The 24,983-nt window shown below is 45.1% G+C and overlaps 1 protein-coding gene across 2 annotated transcripts; it reads left to right on the plus strand.

Moving 5' to 3' along the window:
• The first annotated feature begins 1,142 nt into the window (after positions 1–1,142).
• Positions 1,143–23,376, plus strand: LOC142574120 (neprilysin-1-like). 2 transcript variants are annotated; one of them, XM_075683278.1, is made up of 5 exons: positions 1,143–1,241; positions 10,745–10,942; positions 16,358–16,590; positions 17,390–17,533; positions 22,867–23,376. In XM_075683278.1, exons 1-5 carry the CDS (start codon positions 1,217–1,219, stop codon positions 23,224–23,226), a joined length of 960 nt encoding a protein of 319 aa, XP_075539393.1. In that variant the 5' UTR covers positions 1,143–1,216; the 3' UTR covers positions 23,227–23,376. The 2 variants fall into 2 exon arrangements, with proteins under 2 accessions (XP_075539393.1, XP_075539392.1); XM_075683277.1 differs by lacking the exon at positions 1,143–1,241 and adding an exon at positions 4,331–4,609.
• The last annotated feature ends 1,607 nt before the right edge of the window (positions 23,377–24,983 follow it).

Genomic DNA, 24,983 nt, shown 5'->3' on the forward strand with positions numbered 1-24,983 from the left:
GGAGCGAAGCTTTAGTGAAGTGGTTAAGTAAATGACGTACGACTAACGGTGGTGCGTAAACTGTGTTTATTCTCATACTGCACAACGTGTAATATTCTTATGCATGGCGAAGAACACAACTTTATTGTCCCGTAATTTTTATAATAATGTGCTACACTATTCACAAGCTATTTTGAAGTGAAAGCACCAAATCTTGCGGATGAACAGCGTGAAATGTCTACGCAGCGACGACACCAGAACGAAGACGTTGTGCGATGCGTGTCGAGGTAAGAGTGGCTAAAGCAGTTATATTTACGGAGAACAACAACCTACACCTCACTGCATTTAAATATACTGCACCTATTGTATTAGACAGCCTCATTTATATTTGCCAGAATTGTGCAAAAACTGACACTTACCTACTACCCATGCCGAATTGAGAATTCAAGTAAAATTAAGTAAGATCCCCGAAGCCACTAAATGTTTAGCGCGCTTTCATAAAGAATTCTGTTTTAGAGACGTAAATGAGCCGACACTATATGTCCAGGTTGTACGTTGCACTTTATTATTTTGTATTTTCAATACAAAGAAAGGAGGTGCGCGTACTCTACTAATTTTCGGCCGGCGCGCAGGGCTAGTTCAAGCCCTGTACAGCCTAGCAACAGCATCGGTGTTGCCACCACTGGTGTGTTGCTGTACGCACCGGGGCGTCAGTCAAGCAAGCTCCACCTTAAAAACATCTACAGCGACGTAGAGGCACATACTAAGCCGTGTGGCACAGCCCCTCGTGCGAGTACGCGTTCGACAAGTACAGTGCACCTTGCAAATGTTCGCTGCGTAATAGTCATCGACATAGGGTAGTTCCGGCTTACTCCATTAGGTGTCAGCGTAAGCTAGTGCTAGTTTGCTGACTATGAGATGTTGTAGTGAAGAGCAGAGCTGCGGGACCTTGCCCGCGCTCGACTGAGGACAGGCAATGGACTGATTAGCACATGTTTATTTTTATTATGACGCAATGCTCGAAGTTAAGCTGTTTAAATGACGCGTTATTTTCGCAAGTGGATCTCCACGTGCCATGCTGGGCCGCAGACTTAAAAACAGTGAAACGGCGCAGCTTTCGCTAAGGCTGCGTAACGAGATCTTTTTTTTTTTTACAGTTGTTTCAATACTTGGTTTGGTCGACAAATTGCAAGGAGCAAGGGATGAGATACGTGGGCCCATCAAGGATTTGGGCGCCATGACAAAACCCGTCATCACTGGAGGTGCGTTCCGCCTTTTCTTGCACTTTCGTCGTAATTAGTTCTGCCGCAAGGGCTGTCTGAGTAACAAACGCATTATTAGCTCGAGGAAAAAAAAAGCACATCCCCACAATTTTAGCACCAAGATTGTCCGATAGTGGATAAGTAAAGTTTTCGATATCTAAATACTCGCCTCGGTGGTTCAACCGTTTAAAGGTTCATCGGCTTAGCGTGAGGTCCCGAGTTCGATTCACGTCTCAGGTTCCAAAATAGTTTCGACTTCCTGCGGTTCTTTGTTTATCAACTACATCTAAGTTGCGCGGGTGGTTTTGCATTCCGATAGAAGCAGGACGCGAAACCGCTCTTGTAACTTAAATTTAGGTGCACGTCGGGCATAGAAATTATTCCGGAGGCCCCACCCTCCTCCCCTCACAGCTCGCATACTTCTTCAGAAAGCTTTTTCCCTGTCATTATATATATGTGTATGTATTTGTTGACTGCACACTGAGCACGTAACATTATTGCGCCTGTGAACCCTTTACGGAAACAATATTCCGGCGTCTCAATTTCTTCAACGGTTCGCCTCAACCCTGTCAAGATATCTGCATATTGTTACTTCTGAATTGGGCCCCTTTCTGTGCCGTGTAATAGTCCACCTTGCCAAAATCCAAGGCCACTCCTAACAATTCACTAAGGAAAGAGCAGCTGTCTCCCTCGCGCAGGGCTGCCCGATTAGAGGTACAAATAATATCATTTTTGACCTAAATGGGCAAGCTCAATTTCAAACGCGCGAGGACTAGGCCTGAGCATTTCTTCGTAGCCGAGTTTCTGTTGGACTGCTTGGCTGTATTCTGTCCGGACTAAACAAAACACCATTTTGATTACTTTGCTTCTGTATTTAGCAATCTTTGAGGTGTAGTATATATTTGGCTAACACACGAAAGGCTTAATTGAAGGTTATGCAGTTAGATGGCCTAATTTGTTGCTAGATGCGTGATTCAAGTTAGGAGCAGAACGTAAGGAAATGTGCATCCCGTTTGTGTTGCGCTGATAACATGAGTCAAGGGCCTAATTGGAGTGCACTTAGATCTGTACCCGAGCTAGTTGGTAAGGCAACGTCTATGAAGGGACCTCTCATATGATCGGACACACAGCCCGCTCTTTATCAATTTCTACCCATCTTGCCAATTTCTTAGGCGTTTCGTTTAGAAAGGTTGCCTGATTCCGGGTCTCTGGCATATGTTGCATTGCTGCGGCGTGGCTAAATAGCCTGGTGATAGTGATGTTAGACGCGTTCGGACGGTCAATGTGGGTATCACGATTCAAGTCTAACCTATGTGTACTATGTCCCTGAAAAGTAAGTATGCAGCGAAAAGGGTTGTCTTAAAATGTTATGTTTTACTTGCGGCATTATGGTGACCTCTACAAGAGGTGCTGAAAACGTCCACTGCCAGTTTGAAGGCAGGTCTGCACAAGACCTGCCTTGTTAAACAAATGTTAAACCATGCTGTTAAACAATGTTAAGAAATGTTGACAAACATTGTTAAACAAATGTTAGAGGCTTGCTGGAGTTTGCTCTACACAGTACTAGGTAACGATTTTCTATACTTCGTGCATTGTGTGAAAGTTGTTGTCGTACAGCCTTTCTTTGTGTGCACTTCACAGAATTTACCACGCAAATTGCATGTTCTGCGTTACCATACGGCACATAGAACTGCGATTTGATTCAACCTTATCATAAATATTTATTTCATCACTTCACAGTTACCTTTGTGACACCCTAGCATAAGACTGGAAGCGGTGTTAACGTACATCCGCAACAAGGCGAATGCTGCGATTCTGGCGCGAGTCGAGAAGCCTGTGCCTTTGTGCACCTCCTTTTTGTTACAACACTGTTACATGGTGTTTAATCGCATTCTGCGCTGAGCGTGGCGTCAGTGGCCATCAGCAAGGCGCATCTTTGGCGATAATATCTTAAAACAGTTGCACCGATTAGCGAAGAAAACAAAACAAACAAAGAACTGCTGCACCAAGATTTGCAGCGAAGTTGCAGCAAAAAACAAAAGGGATGTCTAGAAGAACAACTGATTAGATATCTGGGACATTCGCGACCTTTGGGGATATTAGCATAGCAGAATATCTAGTAACGTATGGGAGAGCTGTGAGCAACTTGTAGCAGTCATTAAGCAACTACAACCCACTAGGAACATTCGTATATTTTTGGGGGGGAGAGGAAAGAAATTCTTCAGAACCGTACATATGGGAAGATTAGGTAAGTTTCATTTTTTTCGCGTCATAAAATACTCGAGATACACCCTGCAATCGCCATTAAATGTTTCGCTTCTTATAAGTGGACACGGCAATCAGAAGGTGTCTCCACAATAACATTTACTCGCGTCCCATTCTTACGATTAGTGTCTACGCTAAATAGTTGCCTACGCTAAAAAGTATGCGTAGCTCGCATTCATAACGCGCATGTTAGAGGCGCTTGAGTTCAACGCCATAATGGATGCCTTGCTATCTCCAATCTTGTTACACTGTAAAAAGACCAATGTTGAACCTTGATTGAAGGAAGTCGTACGAACCCGATAATTATTTCGTTAAACCTAGAACACATTGAAGTTGTAAACAGTTTATAAATCTTGCAATAAGATCAAATTGATCCATCAGGAAAAAAAATATATTTTTGCTGAGTAGGCACAGATTGCAGGCAGTGAAAGCGTTGACCATCGTCTTGCAATCTTTAACAGAAGGCGCACACTTTCTTAACAGGCCGAAGGTGACGTGTCAGTTGAGCGAAAACCCGGCATGCCCATGTTATTCCCATATTTTGCCCGTATTTCCGCTGAAAATTTTGTTAAATCGGCGTTACATTGGGTTCGCTTGGTTGCTTTAAGGTTTCCTACACTTTGGCATATCTCAATATCTTCCGAAGAATGGAAAACACTTCCTAAATTTAATACTGCGACAAAGTTAATTGTAGTAAATTGAATTTTGCCTGTATGTCCGCATTGTCGTCACGACACAGAAACCTGATAGATGCGAGGCGGTCGCCTTCTGTAGTCTGCCGCACTGCTGCGCGTAACGTGGCGTGGTGTCATTTGCAGAAATGTGGGTGGCACCGATTGCAAAGTACACGAAAAATATGTACCGAGGCCGCGACATCATCACCTACCGCAAAAGCATCGTGCGGTTTCTCGCGAAGGCGCTCGAATCCAAGGACGTTGGCCCGCACGGAATGCTGTGCTATATGGGCTGGAGCGTGTTCCGCCAGCTCGTAAAATACACTGACCCCGATCAACTGGTGGAGAAGAAAAACCCCGAAGATGTTTGTTACAGTCAAGCCAGCAGGCTAATGGGGTACGCTATCACCAGTCGGTTCTACCAGTCGGGTGAGTTGACGGGCTCGCTTTAGCGTGGAAAAGTGCGCAGTATAGTTTGCGCCACACTACAGCGCTTATATTATTTGCTGACACAAATAGTTAGTGAAGGTTCCGGATATATATATATATATATATATATATATATATATATATATATATATATAGAGAGAGAGAGAGAGAGAGAGAGAGAGAGAGAGAGAGCAATTGCACAGTAGGGTAATTGTAGTCGCCGGGAGAAGTCTCCGTCAGTAGCCAAAATATCAGATATGACTACGTATAGAAGCTGACGCCGAGTTTCCAGGGATAAATTCAGCCAAAGTTACGTGCTCTACTTTGGCGCAATGTATAGATGATTACTTTGCCATATATATACCGACCACACTAATTCAGCAGCTATGGCGCGACGCTGCTCGACGAGAGGTCCACATACTGAATGTCCACATACTGAATGGGATCTCACATACGTAGTGCCTATTAAATGGAACCTGTACGCGTCAACTGACACCATCAATCTTCTATAAAATTCGCCTAAGCTTCAAAGCGATTGTTTTGTTTAGTTACTTCGGATAATTTGGATGAATGTCGGTCATTCTCACTGAATATTAACTGGAAGAAGAGTTGAGAATAACTTGAGCGAAGTGCAGTGTGCTGGCTGCTGTTCCCTTGCTATTTGCGCTAACAGATTTATTTATTTATTTATTTATTTATTTGTTTATTTATTTATTTATTTATTTATTTATTTATTTATTTATTTATTTATTTATTTATTTATTTGAGTACCCTAAGGGCCCGTTAGGCCATTACATAGGGGGGGGGACGAAAAAGTTCAAGCGTAAGTGGAATGTGTGCAATGGAAATATTATAGGAAGGAATTAGGAACAATAAAATCTATGATCTAAACGTCGAGTAGAAAAAAACAAAATAGAAAAAAGAAAGAAAGAATAGAGAAACGGAGTTTATACAGCTTGTGGTAGCATGAGAGACACATAACAGCCCAAAATGCGATGTTACCAACCAGTACCCATCAGAACACGAGTTTAAAGATACAATCGAATGATGATTTCGGTAAACAACCTACACAGATATATATCGGATGAAAGGAAATTAATTTTATACAATGCCAAGCACATGAAAACACTGTTTCAGTAAATATTCAAGCAAATGTTGGTTCGGGCAGGTTGACCCACTCTAAGAAGGTTAGCGGTGCTGCATAAAATGATGGTGATTCCGTAAGTGAGACAATGTTTGAAGGTAGCGAGTTCCATTCGGCAATAGATAAAACTAGAGGCGAATTTTGATAAGCGTTAGTCCTGGCAAATGTAAGTTTTAATTTATGAACATGGTCTGTGCGGGTCGACATGTCGGGAGTGGGAAGAATATGGACTCGAGCGAATGCAATGTTGCTGTGGTAAAGGCTATGGAAGAAGGACAACCATGATAATTTCCTGCGCATGTCAAGTGAAGGGAGATTGAGTAATTTCTTTAAGGCGGGCACACTTTGGCATCGAGAGTATGAAGTTAAGATGAATTGGGCAGCTTTATTTTGAACTGATTCGAGTGTGTTCGTGAGATTAGTGTGATGGGGAACCAAATTATGAACGCATATTCTAAAGAGGACCGGACAAGAGAACTGTATGCGCGAAACCTGGTATCTGTGTTCGCAAGGTGTAAGTGCCGTTTCGGGTAACCAAGTTTTTTGCATGCTTTTGTGGTGATGTGTTCAATGTCAGCATTCCATATTAAATTGGAGGTAAACAGGACACCCAAGTACTTGATTGAAGACACTGAGTCAACAGCAATACCGCGTATTTTATACTCGTCAGAGGTAGGTCAAGTTATCGAAGCTAATTTTACGTGTTTAGTTTTGGCTATGTTAATTTCCATCTGCCATGTATCACGTCAGTCAGTTAATGTTGTTGCAGTTGAGTTTGCAGTTGAATTTTCAATGTTGAGTTGAGTTGAATTTCAGCACTGGATACGTGCTATTGGCTTCTGTTAGATTTCCCGCCAATACCCTAGAATTAGCAAAGTAATGAACGGGGTTAGTTGGTGGGAATTCATGGTTATATTGCGCTTAGTATTACACTGACAGGAGAACTTGAAGAACGAACATAAAAGAACAAAAGATTAACGTTCAGAGCGCGAAATTCACGTGTCAAACCCTATAATTTATATGCCAAGAAAACATAAAAAAAGCAATAGCTTTCTTTAGATACTTCTTCCACTATACATGAACGTTGGTCAATCTAGGAGGAGAGTGAATAGCTGAGCAAGAAATTACAGGTGCGAAGGAAGAGGAGTGCAAGACACATGGCTGGTCCACGCATGAGTGACATCATGCACCAGAGGAGGAGAACGCCATTCGTGCGCAGCGGCTGCTACTCGCGCCATTCACAGCGGAAAACTCAGCCTCAAAGGCGGTCGCTTGATAGAAAGTCATTGCAGCAATTTAGCAGCAATGGTACTTGAAATAGTGTGGGACGCTGCTGTGCTTCAACAACGGCGCTCTGATCGTCAGTAATACTATGTCGTGTATCGATTCTCTTAAAGGGAAGCTGAAACGGTTTTCAATTTCTATGAATTGCTGGGATTGGGAAGAACAGACCTAATTATTTACGGTTCCGAATTTTTTTTTTCGTTTTGTTAATATAACGGGCGGAAATCGCTTTCTAAATCACCCGCGCGGACACGCCACCATCGCTTCCCGGAGCGCCGGGTGAGGACGTTGGCAGAGGAGAGAACCGGCGAGAGTGACGTCACGGGCGGAGACCGAGCCAACCGAGCTGCGCACCGGTGTGCTGACATGTGCTGGCATGCCTCTTTCCGTCCTGCGCTTTACTGAACGACGCTACGAGAGATCTGCCGCCGCCGCCGCCGCTCACGTTTGTTTTGCGATTTTCGTAAACTCTTTCCTTCTATGCTGCGTGAGTGCCTACAGCCAAGGGTGCCCAACAACATGCCCTCGTTCTGTGCAGCATTCGGCTGCGCGAACACAGGCGGGCGAGACGATGTGGTGTTTCACAAATTCCCGAAGGAAAAGAAGCTTTCAGCGCAGTGGGTACGTGCGGTGAGGAGAGATAAGTTCGTGCCGACGAAATCAACTGTGCTGTGCTCGGACCATTTCCGCGACAGTGACTATCATCGGAGCTTGACAACGATGCGGGCAATCGGTATTCCAATTAAATCGGCGCGACTGAAGCCCGGCGTGGTTCCGCGTTGTTCCGCATCACTCTTTTTCCATTGGCTATATCATTTTCACACCTGTGTGTATACTTCTTGCCTTGTCCAGCCGGTTCGACTCCTTTCTGGGCAAGTGCCACTTCCAGTACTGCCCTGCTGAGGCACACAGTCCTGAATTGTCTTGAACTTGTTACGCACTGCGTGCGCTTCTGTTTTTTCCTAATCTCTTGCACCTCCTGGCAGCACAAGCAGTTCTCTTCATCTTCCATCAATACGCAGCACATGCAGGTGCACCTAGTTTAATGAAAGCGTGATTAGGCCCACATTGATGCACTGGAGAAATACAAACATTTGCAGCCCTTAACGTCTGGTAACAGTTTTAGCGTAGCCGGATAGCCTTACGACAAATGCGAAAACGCGTTGTTGCTAGCGTTGCTATACTCCGTTTCATACATCAAGTGCAACGCTGTGGAGGCTTGAGATACTTCTTGCAGTGGCTGCGTTCGCACTTAGAAAAAGTTCGGTGTTTCTTGACCCGATTTTTCAGAAAGCTTTCCATATATAAGCTCAGTTCGGAATGAAAATAAAAAAAGAATTGACCCATAGAAACCATCCGTGTACTTATACGGCCGCTAACACGTTCTTTTAAAAAAAATTTCTTTTCGGTATTTTTTAATTGCAGCCCGTCGCGGCAGCTTCACGTGCATGCTCGCGCGAGCAAACGCCGCTGGCACGCTCCGAAGCATAGACGGAAACGCGCGCAGTAATAAATTTTGGTGACCAGACTTCGAGCGTAGCTTCCACAGCGATGCACCTGAGGTATCAAATGGAGTGTAGGCTTGCCTAGTGACATTCGACGTACGGTTCATTTATCGTGTTTACCACACGGCGGTGCTAAAACTGCCTAATATCTTTATGTCAACACTAGCATGGAGCACGCATACCGATTCTTGATCGAGCCACACTCGCAAAGTCGTCGAACCATAGTATGAATATTGCACATATAATACCTCTGGTCATCTCTGGATGTGTATGATAAGCAACTTCCATGACTGCACCTCACAGCACTGCATGTGCGCGCCTTGAAAAGCGGCACTTATGTTCGCGATCGTGTATCAACGCTGCAAAAACCACGGGACTTTAGACAAGCAGCGGCAAGGTGCTTGACAACGCGGAATTGCACACGTGTAAATCTAATGAGAAGTTAGTGCTTCGGCATTCTTCCAGCAGCATGTTCCCAGTGACACTTTAGCGCATTTTTCTCCCGTCATTGCAACGTGCAGCTACATGAAAAAAAAAGCATACGTACGAGCAAAGATTTCCAGCGCGCGAGAAGGTGCACACATCGCTCTCGCTGTTGGCACACTCAATATCGTCGTTGACTCTGTTGCCGCCATCGTTTTCCGTATCGGCTGTGGGTTCAAACATGTACGGGGACAATACAAGCTGCCGGAGACAGCGAGAACGTTCCATCTTGCAACTCAGCTATGAAGCCAGAACAGCAGAACCGCGTGCTACCAGAGCGAAAGGAATGGTGCTACGCATTGAAACGGAGACATGCGGCGGCGGCGACCGGCGACTACCGCCAACGACGTCACAGCGGCCCCGACCAATCACGGGAACCAGCGGCGTTCGCGCGATGCCCTGAGGCGCTCGTGCGCGTTTTCTTGGAAAAACAGCCGCCTGCGTTTGTTTCCGCCCCTTTTGAACCAGATATTCGTGTTCAGGGGACTCAAAACTGTAGAATGCCGCAGAGAACTCATTTTTTTCGAAAAGTGTTTCAGCTTCCCTTTAACTTGAGGCAAAGCGCAAAAAATAACACGCCACAGTAGAAGGAAACGAAGACGCAGCGCTTCCTTCTCTTGTCCTCTTGTATTTTTTTTTGCGCTTTGCCTCAAGTTATGCAGTGCTAAGTAGCCCACCAGTCTGTTCTCCTGAATATCAGGTCTCATTGTGGTAGCAGCAAGATGGACACTTTGTGTGCTTGCTGATGTGTCCATAAGGTTTCACGATTCAGGAATAGCGTGGAAATATGAGGCAGGTTAGATAAGAAAGCTTTCGCTGATTTTAACGATCATTTCCGATCGTTCCTACCACATTTGTCATTCCTTCAATTTGAGATCGATTTACCTCACCGCATGACTGAATTCTATGGCCTGTCTGGCGGCAGACGATTGTAGTTTTCCTGACTACCTAAATGTTGAGCCATCGCTCCCCGACAGCTCTTGTTACGGTTACAATATATTTTTTAATTTTTTTTTCGCTATCTCTTCGTAGAGACGCTACTGCTGCAATAATAACACGCGAAATTGTATACGCAATCCCAGACGCTAAGGTGGACCCGTGATTCTATCTGAAAAAGAAAGCGGTTTAACGTACTGAAGGTTGGAGCGAATGCGGGAGGGCGGTGTGGTTAAAGTTATAGGTCTGGCGACAACATTAGCTGCGTTGTAAGAAACTCTCGTTTTCGCTTGTTGAGTACCTAGGTGCATTTCCAGCCGCAAGGCAACTGTGTGTTGCGGTTTGACACGACGTGTGATTCGAATAAACACCTTTTAAAAGTTGAAACAAATGTAGCAGCCACAAGACGCCGTCAGAACTGTAACTATCATCATGCTCCACGTGGCTTGTCGGGTTTCGAAATCGCTTGTTGTAAAAGTGCTCCCTAGGTCATCGGGTTGAAGGAGAAGGGCTATGCCGATAAGAGGATAAACTTGTGATTATGCTTTCAGAACTCACTAGCATGTTTTTACAAGTGCACGAATAATTAAAGTCGCACATAAGTTAAGTGAACTCGTACAAAATTGAATGCAGATTGAAAGGTTGCGTACATGAAACGAGATTTCAATTGCACTAGGGGGCCGCAATTTCTACCTTCAGTAGCAGTGAACGGATCATAGGATCGTAAGGAATCAATGTAACCTCAGCTTCATTTTTCTTCCTTATTTTGCGCCCAACAACCAGTGGTCAGCAAGAAGACACTCATGGAGGCCAACGAAATGGCTTCCAATATTCGCAAGGCCTATCAAGCAGCATTCCGAATGTCAAGCTGGATGACGGGATCTGTGCGCGAAACCGCGCTTAAGAAAATCACGAATATGCGGCATCACATCGGTGCCGCTGGAGCACTGCTTGATGGCGCCTATGTGGAGAAATACTACGGTAAGTGTGCCGCCTTTAACTAATCCGATACTCACATATGATCGCAATAGGAAGCCCATAGGTACGGACATTGCAGCGCCACGGCGTCAAGTTGGTTGGCATGCGATGACGTCAATTACCTGACATACCGCCATGCTGGTAATGCCTGAATTCCCGAGTTTTGTGCCAAAGGGAGGTTGGTCAGTGTAGCTAAATCCACCCGTCTAGTGACCCGACGTACGAGTCTTTTTGCTTTTCTTCGGCACGTATTCAGGCACCGTCGATCAAATGGCCATTGGTTATCTGCACTTTGATAAAACGCCTTTGGGGAGTTCAAATATTTAAATGATCAAAAATTTGAATTCAGTGCCTGGTTGCAGTTCGACTCATTTGTAAAGCACACACACACACACACACACACACAATATTCATATATATATATATATATATATATATATATATATATATATTTACACGAAGTTCCGCCACTCATGGAAGTGTCCAGCCTCGACAAAGTTTAGAGAACGTCGGAATGGAGTGTGAAGGACTTCATCCTCGAGACGTCAACAATTTCTGTAATCCCGCGATGGCGATCAGCTACGGATTGTGCTGGGACGACGAGATAGTTCAGCGCAGAAGTTTGTTGCAAAATGGTGTGTGGGCTAATGTAACGTTAAAGAAAAAACTTACAGCCAGGAGTTCGGACTGGAATCTAAAGCAAGACTTTGTCTCTAGGATGAAAACAGACGTCGCGGCATTTGTTGTCGCAGCAAAGTTTCCTCTCAGCTAGGGTAGTTTCCGTGGTTCGGCGGATGATTGACGGCAGTGTGAAGCACGGGCAACAAATCATTCTGGAAGGGACGCGTTAGGTGAAGTAGGTGCTAAAAATAATGCTGGCTCGAAAATCAATCAAGGAGATTCTCCATAGACAATTAAAAAGGGATGTATCCGGTGGTCCGCTGAATATAAGAGTTATAAGATAATGTGAATGTGATCCAGGAAAATTTTATCGCAATCAGCGGGGTCGAAACGGAGACACATCGAAATCATGACAGTGATCGTTCCAAGGAAGCGCTCAATAAGGCCGTTGGCTTGCGGATGATACCTAGAAGTAGATTTGTGCATGGTATGAGTGGACCCAACAGCTTCTTCGAGAATTTACGAAATAAATGTATCGCCAGGGTCCATCAAGAGAACGTGGGGTGCACCGGGATGCAACACGATGGAACGCGAGAAAGTCATTGGCCTCAGAAGCGGTATCTGATCGAAGTGGCGCAGTCTCGCCTTGCTCGTTAAATGGTCGACCAAAGTTACTATTTAACGGTGACCTGAGGCTGTCAAAGGGAAGGTACCATATATATCAATGCCAACAAACTCAAGACGTGCGTCTGGTGAAAGGAGAGGTTGTGATCGATGTGGGGCGTTTTAGGGTTGATGTCGGGCGTTTGGAGCACTGACACGAAGCAAAAGAGGAAACTCACTCAGACGCTGTTTTTGATGGAGCAGGCCAGAAGCAGCGAATCTCGGGGCATGTGTAGGCATTGTGGAAGCCTCAGTGGCCAGCCAGGACGTGGTCATGAAGTGCGTCTTATACTCGAAGGTGAAGGTAGGAAAAGTAATCTGTAGAAAACTGAAGTAATGTTTAACAGTCTCGGAAGAGAACAGCAATTTACGGTAGGTAGCGAGGCACTGGAACTGGTAAAGGAATACATCTACTTAAGACAGGTAGTGACCGCGGATCCGGATCAGGAGGCTGAAATAAACAGAAGAACAAGAATGGGCTGGGGTGCGTTTTGCAGGTATTGGCATATAATTAACAGCAGGTTGCCATTATCCCTAAAGAGAAAAGTGTATAACCGCTGTGTCTTAACAGTACTCAAGTGCGGGGCAGAAACCTGGAGGCTCACAAAAAGGGTTCTGTAGAAATTGAGGACGACGCAACGAGCTATGTAAAGAAGAATGGTGGGTGTAACGTTAAGAGATAAGAAAAGCGCATGTTGGGGGGTGAGGCAACAAAGGCGATTTAATGACATCTTAGTTGAAATCAAGAAAACGAAATGGGGAGGGGGGGGCATGGGCAGGACGTGTAATGAGCAGGGAAGATAACCGATGGTCATTAAGGGTTACGGACTGGATTCCAAGGGAAGGGAAGCGTAGCAGGGGGTGGCAGAAAGTTAGGTGGGCGGATGAGATTAAGAAGTTTGCAGGGACAACATGGCCACAATTAGTAGATGACCGGGGTAGTTGGAGATGTATGGGAGAGGCCTTTGCCCTGTAGTGGGCGTAACCAGGCTGCTGCTGCTGCTGATGATGATGATGAAGGTAGCGAGGTAAGACTGGGACCGCCGGGTTACCTGTCGGATGGTAAACACATTGCTGTAGCGCACCATCTTGAGGAAGCAATTGGCCAAGGTGGCGTCGCAAGCGGCTGCTGGGTTTCTCGGAGAAACCACTACGGCGATCTTTGAGGGTTCGGCACTAGGCATGTGCCCGCTGCGAACGTGCGCTGCGTCACTGCGGTTGTTGAGGGTCACTACAATGTGACCTCTGCAGGAGGTGGTGGTTATCGATCTCAGTACCTCTCGACATCACCGAGGTTTACGAGTCCAGAGAAAAACACACCGCTACCGATTGTCTGTCTCGTGGCCCCATCTACTCGCCACCGCAAGAGAACCAAGGCGCAGACGTCTTTGTAGGAACAATAAGCGCGGACGAATTCGTGGAGCAGCTGCCAGCGGATAAAAAGCTGTCCCAAGGTTATCAGACGTGCAAATAGCTTGATTTTCCTTGTGAAACGGCTTCCCCCTGAAGAACTTCTAGCCAGTCCTCGCAAACTAGAGCTTGTTTTTTCTTGCAATCGGCAACGCTATCAGATGTTCTGTGCGACATGCATTACAGCTGACCACCTGGGATGTTCCCGCACTCGAGGATTCATGGGAAGTATTACAGGCCACGCCTCAACTGCATCGTCACTCACTGCGTGACTTGACGATTTTTAAACCCACTCAAGGTCCCGTTTTTGTCACTGTACAACTGTAAAGCGGTAACGATGTGGCCATGCTTTCTTTTGTCTTCAAGTTTTAGACTGATCTTCTACAATGCACGAGTAGTTTCTCACTTGATTGATGTAACTTAAAGTAAATGTAAAATAACGATTATTTGACTGAAATTGCGTCAAGTTCATTTAGTGCAAGAAATAAAAGAAATGATCTCAGAACTTCAATGATATCTCACTTATGTAGTAGTTCCGCGGTTCCTACAGGGCAACTAACAGCTTAAAGTGACATATGCTAGGACGTCAGCATGAGAACTCAATCACTCTAATCATGACTGTGTTTGTTTTGCACATAATACGGCAGAAACTATCTTCGCGATTTATTGACGTAGTGAAGTAAATTATGCAGATATCTGAAGCACCATCGCTCGTGAAGCTTAAATTCCCGGAATTTTTCACGAGCTGGAAAACCGATTACAACTAATGAGTGCAGTGACTGCTAACAAAACTAACAGTATTTATATTACGTTGGCTATCTTCTGCGAGCCAGAACTCCATATAAAAAAAAAGACGGGACCACTGTTTCCGCGACTGGGTCTAGAGCTCTGTTTCTTTGTCGGTGGGCCTGGCAGACCGAAATGAACCAGTGCAACATTGACACACTCAAGTACCCGCTCTTGAATGAGGAAAATTCACTTCTACCAGAGAATAGCTTTAAGCCAGAAAGGAAAGCCACAAGGTCTCATTCCTCGTGTAGATTTTCTGTGCAGCTTAGTGCTACTCTCAGATGCATGACAGTTTTTAATGTCTTTAATGTTTACCGAATTCGCACATTTTCTCTGGTTTGCCACAACGCACATTGTTTTAATTTCTACGATAAACTCCCGACAAATTTGATAACCATTCCTCAACAAATTTTGTTAACAGTGTACAGTTGCTGGTCACCTTAATGCGCCAGGGCCCATGCTTTTATTCCTAACTAAATACAGGATAACTTTTCTAGGCAGGCAACCTCAACAACAATTGTGACGCGTTTTGCTGCGTTTTAATTTCTTGAAATCTAGCGATATAGTTAATAACTATTTCGTAAAAATATTCACAAATAATAAATGTCAAGAAATAGCCCAATTACGGTTAGAACATTGTATCTTGACAATAAACAGTAATACTCGCAACTAGTAAATAGTCTCATGTCTTTACATAGTAATGCCTCTAAAGCGAAAACAAATATTTTTCTGCATCGAGCTGCAGTCTACCAATCATTTGTGAGTAGGACTTTTGTTAAAACTTAGTAAACATTGCAAAGTTTTTGTGTAAGCTGTAGCGTGCATTTGTAGAGCTAATTTGCCCGCCTTAGATTCTCTATCAATTTCAAGTGACAAGACTATATATTTTTTGGAAGTTGAGAGTTTGTAAACATGGCGTGCTTTATTTTTTATAACTATCATTTTAGCATATTTGTAAAGCATACTGGGTCCTAAATATACATTTCGCTTTCTAGGGGTACTGTAATTTATCTTACCCATTCAAATCCAAAAAATTCATGCATTGTGGGCCAGCGTTTGCCTTATACATATATCTATGTTCTACAAGTATCTAAAGAGTTGGACCGGCATCAAAGCATCTTGTTCCGTTTTTGAGAGAACAACTTCTCGCCAGTAGGACAGTGTCAGCATTCCTTACAGGCGTGCCTGCACTGACAAATTTGCGACCCTACGTGATAGTAGCATAAGGAATGACGAAATAAAGGCTTGTGCTGTGCCAGGTGTTTTTCGTAATGTTACCAAAGTTTGAAAATCTCCTGCGGCAAATAGCACTAATATTCTCATTGAGCTGAAATTCTCAAATACACGACCAATACTTACTCAAGAAATCAAAGTGTTTAATTAAGAACGTAACAAAATTTTTCCAATCAAATTTATTACTAGCTACTTGAGGCACATATTGCACTTTATAAGCCACAGCATCATCAAAACATGGGCACATGGAAAGTGTCTGGAAACATTACCGTTTGTTAAAGCATGCAGTGAAGCAGTGTTGGTCCTCATTTCGCGAAAAAGGTCTTCTTAATAATTCAGGGAATAAAATAACAAGAATGTATTTCGTGGCCGATTTCGGCAACATATATTTCGAATGTGGTGTAATCTTCAAAATTTTTCGAAGTAGGTAGGCCCTAAACGCTCACCTGCTGCACTTGATATATCCCTACAGTAGACCACGTGCAGAAAAAATTTGTCTAAAAGGTGTTGGCACTACTTTTTATATGGACAATTGCCAATGTCGATCGCGAAAATAATGTCCACCTATTAAAGTAATCGAGGTCAAGGAGCAGCTTAGTTCTGCATCCTACAGGCAATTTTCAAATATTGCACTAAAGCAAAAAAAAAAAACTTTATACGTCTTCCTCGTCTCTCTTACCGGTGATCTATCTCTCCACACAGCGAGCTTTCCGGACTTGCCCACTGATCGCTTCTTCATTGCTTGGCGGGAGGCAGCAGCAGCCGCCATTCAGCAAGTTTGGACCGACACAACAATGCTGCTGCATGGGGAGAGCACAGCGAACGCGCATTACCTGCAAAAGTATAACACCATGGTGGTGCCGGTAGCGGTGCTGCTTCCCAACATCTTTTACACTGAAGGGCCTGCTGGCTTCAACTATGGTAGCATCGGCACGGTGAGCATGCACGTCGGTACGATTGTCACCCGTTACTTCGTGAGTCCTGCAGAGAAAGAACATATGCTTTTCCATAAATTAGCTAAAACCTAGTGGGATACTGCACCTTTGCAAGGGCAGAATATTAGCTTCAGTTTGTGCATTTTCTATATCGTTCTCGTAGTGTATATGTATAGTATTTGTCAAATAAACGATGCCAAGTATTTTCGAAGTTGATATACATGAGGCCAGATCTTTTCAACGCATACAAACCAAATAAGAAAGAATATGAAAACGCAGCTCACAATGCTTTCACCCTTTAATCTTATCTTTAGCGGAATATGCGACTTTATTACTCCGAATGCCAGTGCTTCCGTGTTAGTTTGTCCGCTGGAAGGAGCGCAAGTACTGATGTTCATACACCCATGGAAGAGGCCTCAGCAATCCGGTTTTTTCGGCTCATATGAAATATCAAGTAGTAACGCGTTGAACTTCTTTCATAAGAAGTGGATAATTTGAGAGTCTGGGTGGCAATGCTCTATCGGCTCCCAAATTTAAAGCATTAGACAAACGTAAGACACAGTGATTCGCTCGACACCCCATATCCAGCGCCTTCAGCTGGCAAGCTGGCCAGCAGGCAATTCTGCCTCAACATTTACCAACTCATTATTTGGGGAAAAGTCCTGCCGGACAGCCACATACCTGCTGTTTTCTGTACTACTGTAATAGGCAGCATGCCGATGGCATAACCATTGTTCACTCTTCAAGAGTGTTTATTTGACGTTGCCCTACGTACCCTTCGTTGATCTTTTTGTGCCAGATCATGAGTCACGAGATGATGCATGGCTATGACGTCACCGGATCACAGTATGACGAGAACGCCAAGCTGAGGCGCTGGTTGTCTCCTGAATCGACCGAGCACTATGTGAACAGCACGCTTTGCTTGCGGCACTTCCACAAGTATGTGAGTGAAATTTCTCGAAGCGATGGCGAGAGTACCTTCACATCCCGCGTTTAGAGCGACTTCATTCGAAGTCGCAGCTTGTTGTGGGAGGGAACACACCATTCTTAATAAACATCGTGCTGCGACGTAACCTGCTACAAAACCTAACAAAGGCCTACCCACTGTCTGAAACGCTTGCTCTTGTTGATTAACTCGTAACGCCTTACTTAATTCTCTTCTATCACCTCGATTGCTATTCTTTTCAACTTTCAACATATCTGAAGTGCTGATAGTATCTATTGGATCCATATTGGATGAAGTTTCCTCAGTAAATCTTCTGTCTGATTTGGCTCATTTTTGGTAGAATGGATATGAAAATCCAACGCGGCCACCAAAGAACTGCAGAAGTAATGCGCAGCAGTAGCTTCTAGATTTAATAAAGCTTGGTTACGACTGCTAGAAGCATACATGTGCCGGACATGTTGCGCGTTATAACGCGCGACCTATAGGCATACCCTTGATTGTGATTCGCTAGGATGTCTCTTATTAGTTGTAACGCGCGTTCGTCTTTTGAGCGAACTTTAACGTATGTCTTCTCTGACTCAGCCGTGGCCCTCGAAAAAGACACCGAGACCATCTACTGCTGAAGTTTTACCGTTTTATAGTGCACCCAAACCATCTCTAATAGGCGATTTGCCAATCGCACGCTGTGGTATCCTAGGGGCTATGACATTGCGGTGCTCAGCTAATGGTCTCCGGTGCAATTCCGGAGCAATTTCAATCACTTTCAAGCAATTTCAATGGTGACACAATGGAAGAACTCTCGTGCACTTTGATTTAGAGGCCCGCCAATCAGACCCAGGTGGTCAGGATTACTACGAATTGCCTCATTACGACGCGCCTGCTATGATGTCGAGTTTTTCCGCATGTATGAGCCGAAGAAATAGCATTAGTAAGTTCCAAGAGCATGCACCAGGACATGGGCCCTGCAGTGCTAACAGCCGTAGCTTCATTTTGTTTCGTTTATGAGGCTAAATAACTTAATAAAAAGGATCACACATAAGGGGTGGTAAGTTTGCAGCACAGCTGACGCGAGGAGCGCCGCAAGCCTTTTAGGGAATATCCGTCGCTATAGTGAAATGCAGCGCTAAACACTACGTCATGCAAGATAAGTGTCTCAAAAAGTAAAGGATGAAGAATACAACCCTTGCATGTTAAAAAAATGCTACGCGCTTAATTTTCTTTTACCTCGCGGCCAACTCCCTGGGAACCGGAAGTCCAAGGATATGCGATGCAAATATGGAGCCCGCTAATTAGCCTGCTGCTTAACAATTCAGCCATGTGTTTCCGGCACAGTACATTAGACGCAGTACAGCTGCTGGCATGATTTTTTGTCGTACTGGAGCCTGTGCCACATAGTCCCATCGATTTAAAGGGCACCGCAGCTGCGTGATCTTTCCAAGCTACAGGTTGTGTTTCACGTGAGTCGACCCGTAATCCTACTTCAAAACGTTAACGAATAGAATCGGCACCGCGTTGTCTCTTTATAATAGAGCCACATACTCCTGTTTCTTAACGGCATTCATACATAATTATAAAGGTGAAATTTATTGTGAGAAAGTAACTTACCGACGCCATTGGGGGCGGCTAGTCATTGTCATGATTCAGTTGCGCCTTGGCCCGTGAAATGCACTGAAGAGTTCAAGGGAAGAGGAAGCAGTGGCGCGGGCGTCCGAAGCCGTTTTAACTTTAGGGCGATTGAAAATTCTGACTCCTTGGTGTGAGAAGTCGCACTGTGTGGGCGCCGCCATGATTCCAAGAATGACGCAATGGCCTCACCCTTCTGTCGGCACCCTGTGAGATGTTTCCATCACAAACACCTACGCCGTGCGTACTTGCGAGTCCTGCTAGTCTAACTCAACATGTTGCTCGGGGCTTGTCTTTGTCGCATCATCATGAGTGCGCGGTTGATACCTTCGCAAGCTTTCCGCGTTCGGTCTAGGGCGCGTTGCGCAGTGTAAGGAGACTTCGGATGAAGGACGTTTTTGGTCTTATACGAAGACAACATAATTCTTTGGCCGTTGGCTGTGATGCTTAAATCATTTACATGTATACTTATGCCCGTGCTGCTATTATAAAGTAGTTATATGGTGCATTTTTTGCAGCACGTCTGAGACCATAGGTCCAGACTTGTCACATATTGGCGAGCTTGCCAGGCATGTGTGCCTTTCGAGAAGGTTCTGAAAAGCGCACATTAAGTCGTCACTGTGTTTATCGCGTCGCGAATGAACGCTTTAAAATTCATAATTGTCAGCTAACGGGCCACTACTCTTTATCATGAAAAGTGATCAGCAGTAGAAAATTCGTGGTGAAATAGAAAGCAGAGGAATAGCTTTTGATTGTTTTTTACATAGTTTGGTTGACGTCATCCCTACGTCATGGCGGGAAGTTTGTAAAGTTTAATGTCACTACGCCATATGGTGGTACCCACGCAGAATAAAGCCAGATGTCCAGAAAACCTCCACACATTCCCGAAAGCTACAAGAAAGTTATTTAATTGGAGTTTAATGGCGCAAAAGCGACTAAGGCCATGCTGCGCCTACGAGAAAGGGTATTACTTCAAACACTGTTGCGGGATGCTTTGCGAGCAGTATATAGAGCACGTCATCTTCAATGCCTTTTAAGAGCTGCTCAATCTTCTCAGAATCGGCCAGTGCAGCTCCAACAGGCTTGCACAGGTCGACTACATTTCTATATGTAACTGTCGAATGTTGCACCGCTCCGCAACGCACGTAGGCGCGACAGTTACTCGACGTGAAGCTTACGAATTGCGGTGAGCCCAAATACTTCATGAAGTTTGTTTAACGGCCACCATCGTCGTAAGATCATATTCGTGGTCGGGGTGCCACAAGCTTGCGATGTTGCCCAAATAAAACGCCACTTATTGAGTGTCACGGCATCGTCCTGATGATGTGGAGCGCTCGCCCTTTCGTAAGAGGCGAGTCATTCCTCTACGTCCTCGTCTTCTGCAGTACCACTAGAAAGGGCAGGGTTGCTTTGACAGAACCGGACAGAACAGATCGCGGAATGCAGCAATGCAGTGGGATGTGGTGTGGTGTGTCTTTTTTTAATGCGTAAGCATTTCTATGCGTATCCAAGAAGAAATACCGCCTATGCGTCCGTCACGTCAGGCGATCGCTTTCGAGATAGAGCCCGCAGCAGTGAGCAAATGCACCTTTGTGCTCCTTGCTTTAGCGCGAACCAAGCAGCACGAACACATCGCTAACGTAGCTCTCACCAGACGCCGCACTCTGCCCCTTTTGCAGATCGCATTCAAAATAGGCGCCCGTGCGTTTATAGTCAACAGGAAATAAGCGCCGAGAACACAGCGCGCTAAACTGTCAGAGGTCGGCTATTTCTGTCCGCATCGCTTTCGATATACAATCCACTTCGCTGTGCCATGCGCAGACACCGCCGGAGTATCATTGATGGCGTATATTGGTTCGACAGGCATACTAATCAAGCCAGGCATGTAAAACTGAGAGCGAAAGAGGAATATTTGTGAATTTGCACCTCATGGGAAAGAAAAGTTAAAAGACACTAGATTGGGAGTAGCTTACCTATTGAAATGTAGTCATAAGAGCGATCAAAGTAGAGAACCTATTGATTGTATTATAGGTGAGAATATTGAGCTCGAGAAATCAGCCAAAATTATGTTTGTGGGAGGTGCGTATGCGCATATGGACGATTTGCATAAATGGACTGACTAAATCTCGTACTCTATTGCTGTATCATTGCGATGAAGAGAACAATAGAAGTAGTCAACAGGGAGAATAATTTAGGAGCGTGCCGAATCGTACGTGCGCCACAAAATTTTCAGCCAAGCATGAGAGTTCAGTAGCAGAAAATGAGCAGAAACTGATTAGAATAGCATTGCGCTATATCGCCCACGTTAAAAGTCACATTTTGAGCGTAATTATCGCAAAAACGGTTTGACGTCCTAACAGGAGCTCAAGAAGTGTGCCGCATAAAATGGCAATCTGCGCGTAATTATTGGAGCAAATCGACACTGAAACAAAGCCCTATGAACACAGCGAAGACGACAGGCACTGCGAAAGTCTCGAGCGATATGTGGCTTGGTGTGCCAAATCTCTGTCGTGACTTTTCCTGAGGTCAGCTGACTTCTGGCAAAATACTTTCTCCCCCTATGCTACCCGTGAGGCCACATTTAGGTGGGTAGCGAAATGCAGAACAAGAAAGAAAAGAAGAAGCACATGTGCCGTGCTACGAGTGCATGTTAAAGTCCCACAGGTGGTCAAGATTTACCACGAATCTCCCACTGTAGCGTACCTGATTAGGATATCGTGGTTCTCGCACGCAAAGCCCCAGAAATAAATCTCTTTTTTTTCTCCCCATGCTAGACTACCAACTTCACCACAACGAGTTTTCACTGTAACTGGCACGCAATGCACGATATCGTTCTTGCGAACTTTGGAAGCAGAACTTGATTGGGCTGGAAGGGCACCTGCATGCTTTTATGTGCCGAAAATTGATCAGGACCCAAACACAAGAGCCACGGCTCTGACGTTACAAAGAACAACGTTATTGGTAATGATATGTTACTGTTATGCGCTAACTTGGAACCATAACACCTATTTCTACTGTTCCTTTCTTTAGAGAACATGAAGGCCATAGTGCGTGGTTTTCGCTACAACTAGGCGGTTATACTCACTGACAGTATTCTGTGGCAACCAAGGGAAAACTACGAAGGTTTACCTTCTGCGCACGTGTTACCGCACTAAATTCCGACAGCATTTGGCAGCGCTTTTGGCGCTTTGGTGCAGATACTGATCGGTGATGCTTCCACTCTCGATGTAGATCCCATTTATCAAAACTTTGAGGAGGAAAGGAGAAAATAAATCGCGCTTAACACTCAGCCGAGGATTTTGTTTTAATTTGCTTTTGTGAGCCAGGTGTTTAGGTTTTCCCTTCCTCAGCGTAAGCTTTCGCGGATCAGAATCTGGCACTTTTCTTTTCGCATGCGCGCTTTCTTGAGCCCACTTTTCCTCCGCAGCTTTTCCCTCGTACACACTAAAAGTGATCCACATGTATATAGCTGAAAGAAGCACTAGATTTCATTAGTACTTTCAAGAACGCATACCAAAGAAGGAAAACCAGCAATGGTTAGTGCGCACGTGTGGACGGTCACCACGGGATCACCATCATTATTTTGATAACACGACTTGATTCAATCCGCACTGCTAGTCTTAGTACATCTGTCTCATCAGCCGTCCACGCTATTGCGGCCTAAACAAACAGGCCGATGACCACCGGGACGACTGTGCATCTCGCAGGTCCTCCAGCCGAGGCGAGAAGTCCTAAACGATACGCTGGACTCGGAGAATATCGCCGACTTTGGCGGAACACCGATCGCCTACTCCGCGTTCACGTCGCTGCCTCCTTCAAAGAGGGACGCCACGTTGCCAGGCGTTGCCATGACAGCGAACCAGCTATTTTTCGTCGGCCATTGCAGCCCATGGTGCGAGACAAACACAACGGCCTCGCCACCTTGGCTATCCGGCCGATTCCGCTACCCACCTGGCCGCTCCCGGTGCATCGTGCCACTTATGAACATGCCCGAGTTCTCGGACGCATTCCACTGCAAGCAGGGGACGTACATGAACCCGCCAAACAAGTGCAGGTTATGGACTTGAAAGTGGCACAATTTACACGTTCATTGTGCCATTCTCTGTGTGTCCTTGTCGGAAAATTTCAGGTTTTGTCGGCAGTCTGATAGATAAGCTTACCTTCCCTGCTGTTGTGCGCGTGTGCGACTGCATTCACTTGCGTGTGTGTTTCTTGCCACATTGCTAATGGAAGGAAACAAATGTTGTTTGAATAACTAGATCTCTGGTGGTGATAGCGGTAGTAGACAACTGCTTCACAGTCAATGCCATGCCTCTTTAGCACTATCTTGCATCGATATGTCGGTATTACTTTCGCTTTCGCTAAAGAAAAAAAAAACACGCAGGAAAACACCGTCTCGGCCTTCGGTATATATAAAGGTTGCCCGCAAAGTGGAACTGACGGATCCTAAATGTTTGTGCGTTCTCATATACCAGGGCAACGCTGCTGCAAACTCGTGGATAAATACACGCAAACTAGATATCTGATAACCGAAAAATAAATGAAAACGGAATACCGCGTATATCCCACAGCGCAGCAGCAACTCATGTGACGACGATTTGCGCGCATCAGGAGAAACTTCCCCGAGTCAACGAGTCCTTTCAATTAGGCATTGCTGAGCTGAATACCAGAAGGCGGGCGGTACGAACAAGCACTAACCGAATGAAAGGAATTACTTTCGTTTCGGGACAATGAGAAAACGCGAGAAGAAAGAAAATCAAAAGAGCAGCGACAGGAATGGAAGTAAAAAGAGAATGGTGAGAACAAATTCTGAAATGTCAGGCTAAGCAAATGGTGGTGGTGAATGTGAAAAATCAACCATGATACCTTATTTGAGCTCTTGCATGATATTTTTTTTTAAGATGCGTGACACAGCTAGAGGTACTCGTAACCAAGTCATTATAGTGCGCGGCTTATTGAGCGAATATACAAGCCGAATAATGCAGTCCCCCCCCCCCCCTTTTTTTTGATCGCGTGCTCTACGACAAAAAAGGCGAGCATGAGGCCGGTTTTATCGTCCGTGCAACGCTTACGACCCGTTCGTACGGTGCTGTCACAACTGTCAGTTTTCTAGTGACGAGCAGTCTGTGTGACCGCAGGTTTTCGGCTGGTGCGATCGGGCCGCAATCTTGTGAATCCTCTCTAAATGCGACCTTCGAAAGCCTTGCCGCAGAGTACAGGGGACACGAGATGTAAAACAATTCTGTTCCGAGTTTGTTTGAATCTTTTGATGTCAAATATGCATACCCACCGACGCAAGCATCGAGAGGTGACCCGCAGCATTTAGTTGAACAGCCAAGTCAAACACTCTGTTCGCTTATATGCCACTTTTGATTCATTGGAAATCGGATAACATTGCGTCCTTGACAGGTTTTTTTATTATTCTGATTCGCTGACAAGAGGCGAGGAGCACGCTGAAGAGAGTTTCAATGAGTTCGAGCCATTCTGGTGAAAAGTAGATAGGCGGGTGAGCAAGGTAGTGCTAGCCTGCGATTGGTCCTCCACCCCTTGATTAGTTTGTGGTCGTTGGTCAAACATTTTTGCCTGTTGGCAACGGAATTGTAAAAATGCCGCTTATAGGCATCTCCTGTGAATAAGAGTTGGCAAAGTGACATCGTCATCATCATCATCACGAACCTATTTTATGTCCACTGCAAGACGAACGCTTCTAGCTGCAATCTCCAATTACTCCTGCTCTGCGCCAACTGATTCCAATTTGCGCCTGCAAATTTCATGTTCTTATCACCCCACCTATTTTTCAGCTGTCTTGGACCGCGCTTCCCTT

The sequence above is a fragment of the Dermacentor variabilis genome, chromosome 3 (genome assembly GCF_050947875.1).
Source record: "Dermacentor variabilis isolate Ectoservices chromosome 3, ASM5094787v1, whole genome shotgun sequence".
Classification (NCBI taxonomy): Eukaryota; Metazoa; Arthropoda; class Arachnida; order Ixodida; family Ixodidae; genus Dermacentor; species Dermacentor variabilis.

Excerpts from the sequence above, each read along its gene's own strand:
- LOC142574120 (XM_075683277.1), top strand. The coding sequence starts at position 4,363 with ATGTACCGAGGCCGCGACATCATCACCTACCGCAAAAGCATCGTGCGG. Across the intron at positions 10,943-16,357 it reads CTATGTGGAGAAATACTACG|CGAGCTTTCCGGACTTGCCC; the intron begins GTAAGTGTGCCG and ends CTCTCCACACAG. Across the intron at positions 17,534-22,866 it reads TGCGGCACTTCCACAAGTAT|GTCCTCCAGCCGAGGCGAGA; the intron begins GTGAGTGAAATT and ends TGCATCTCGCAG.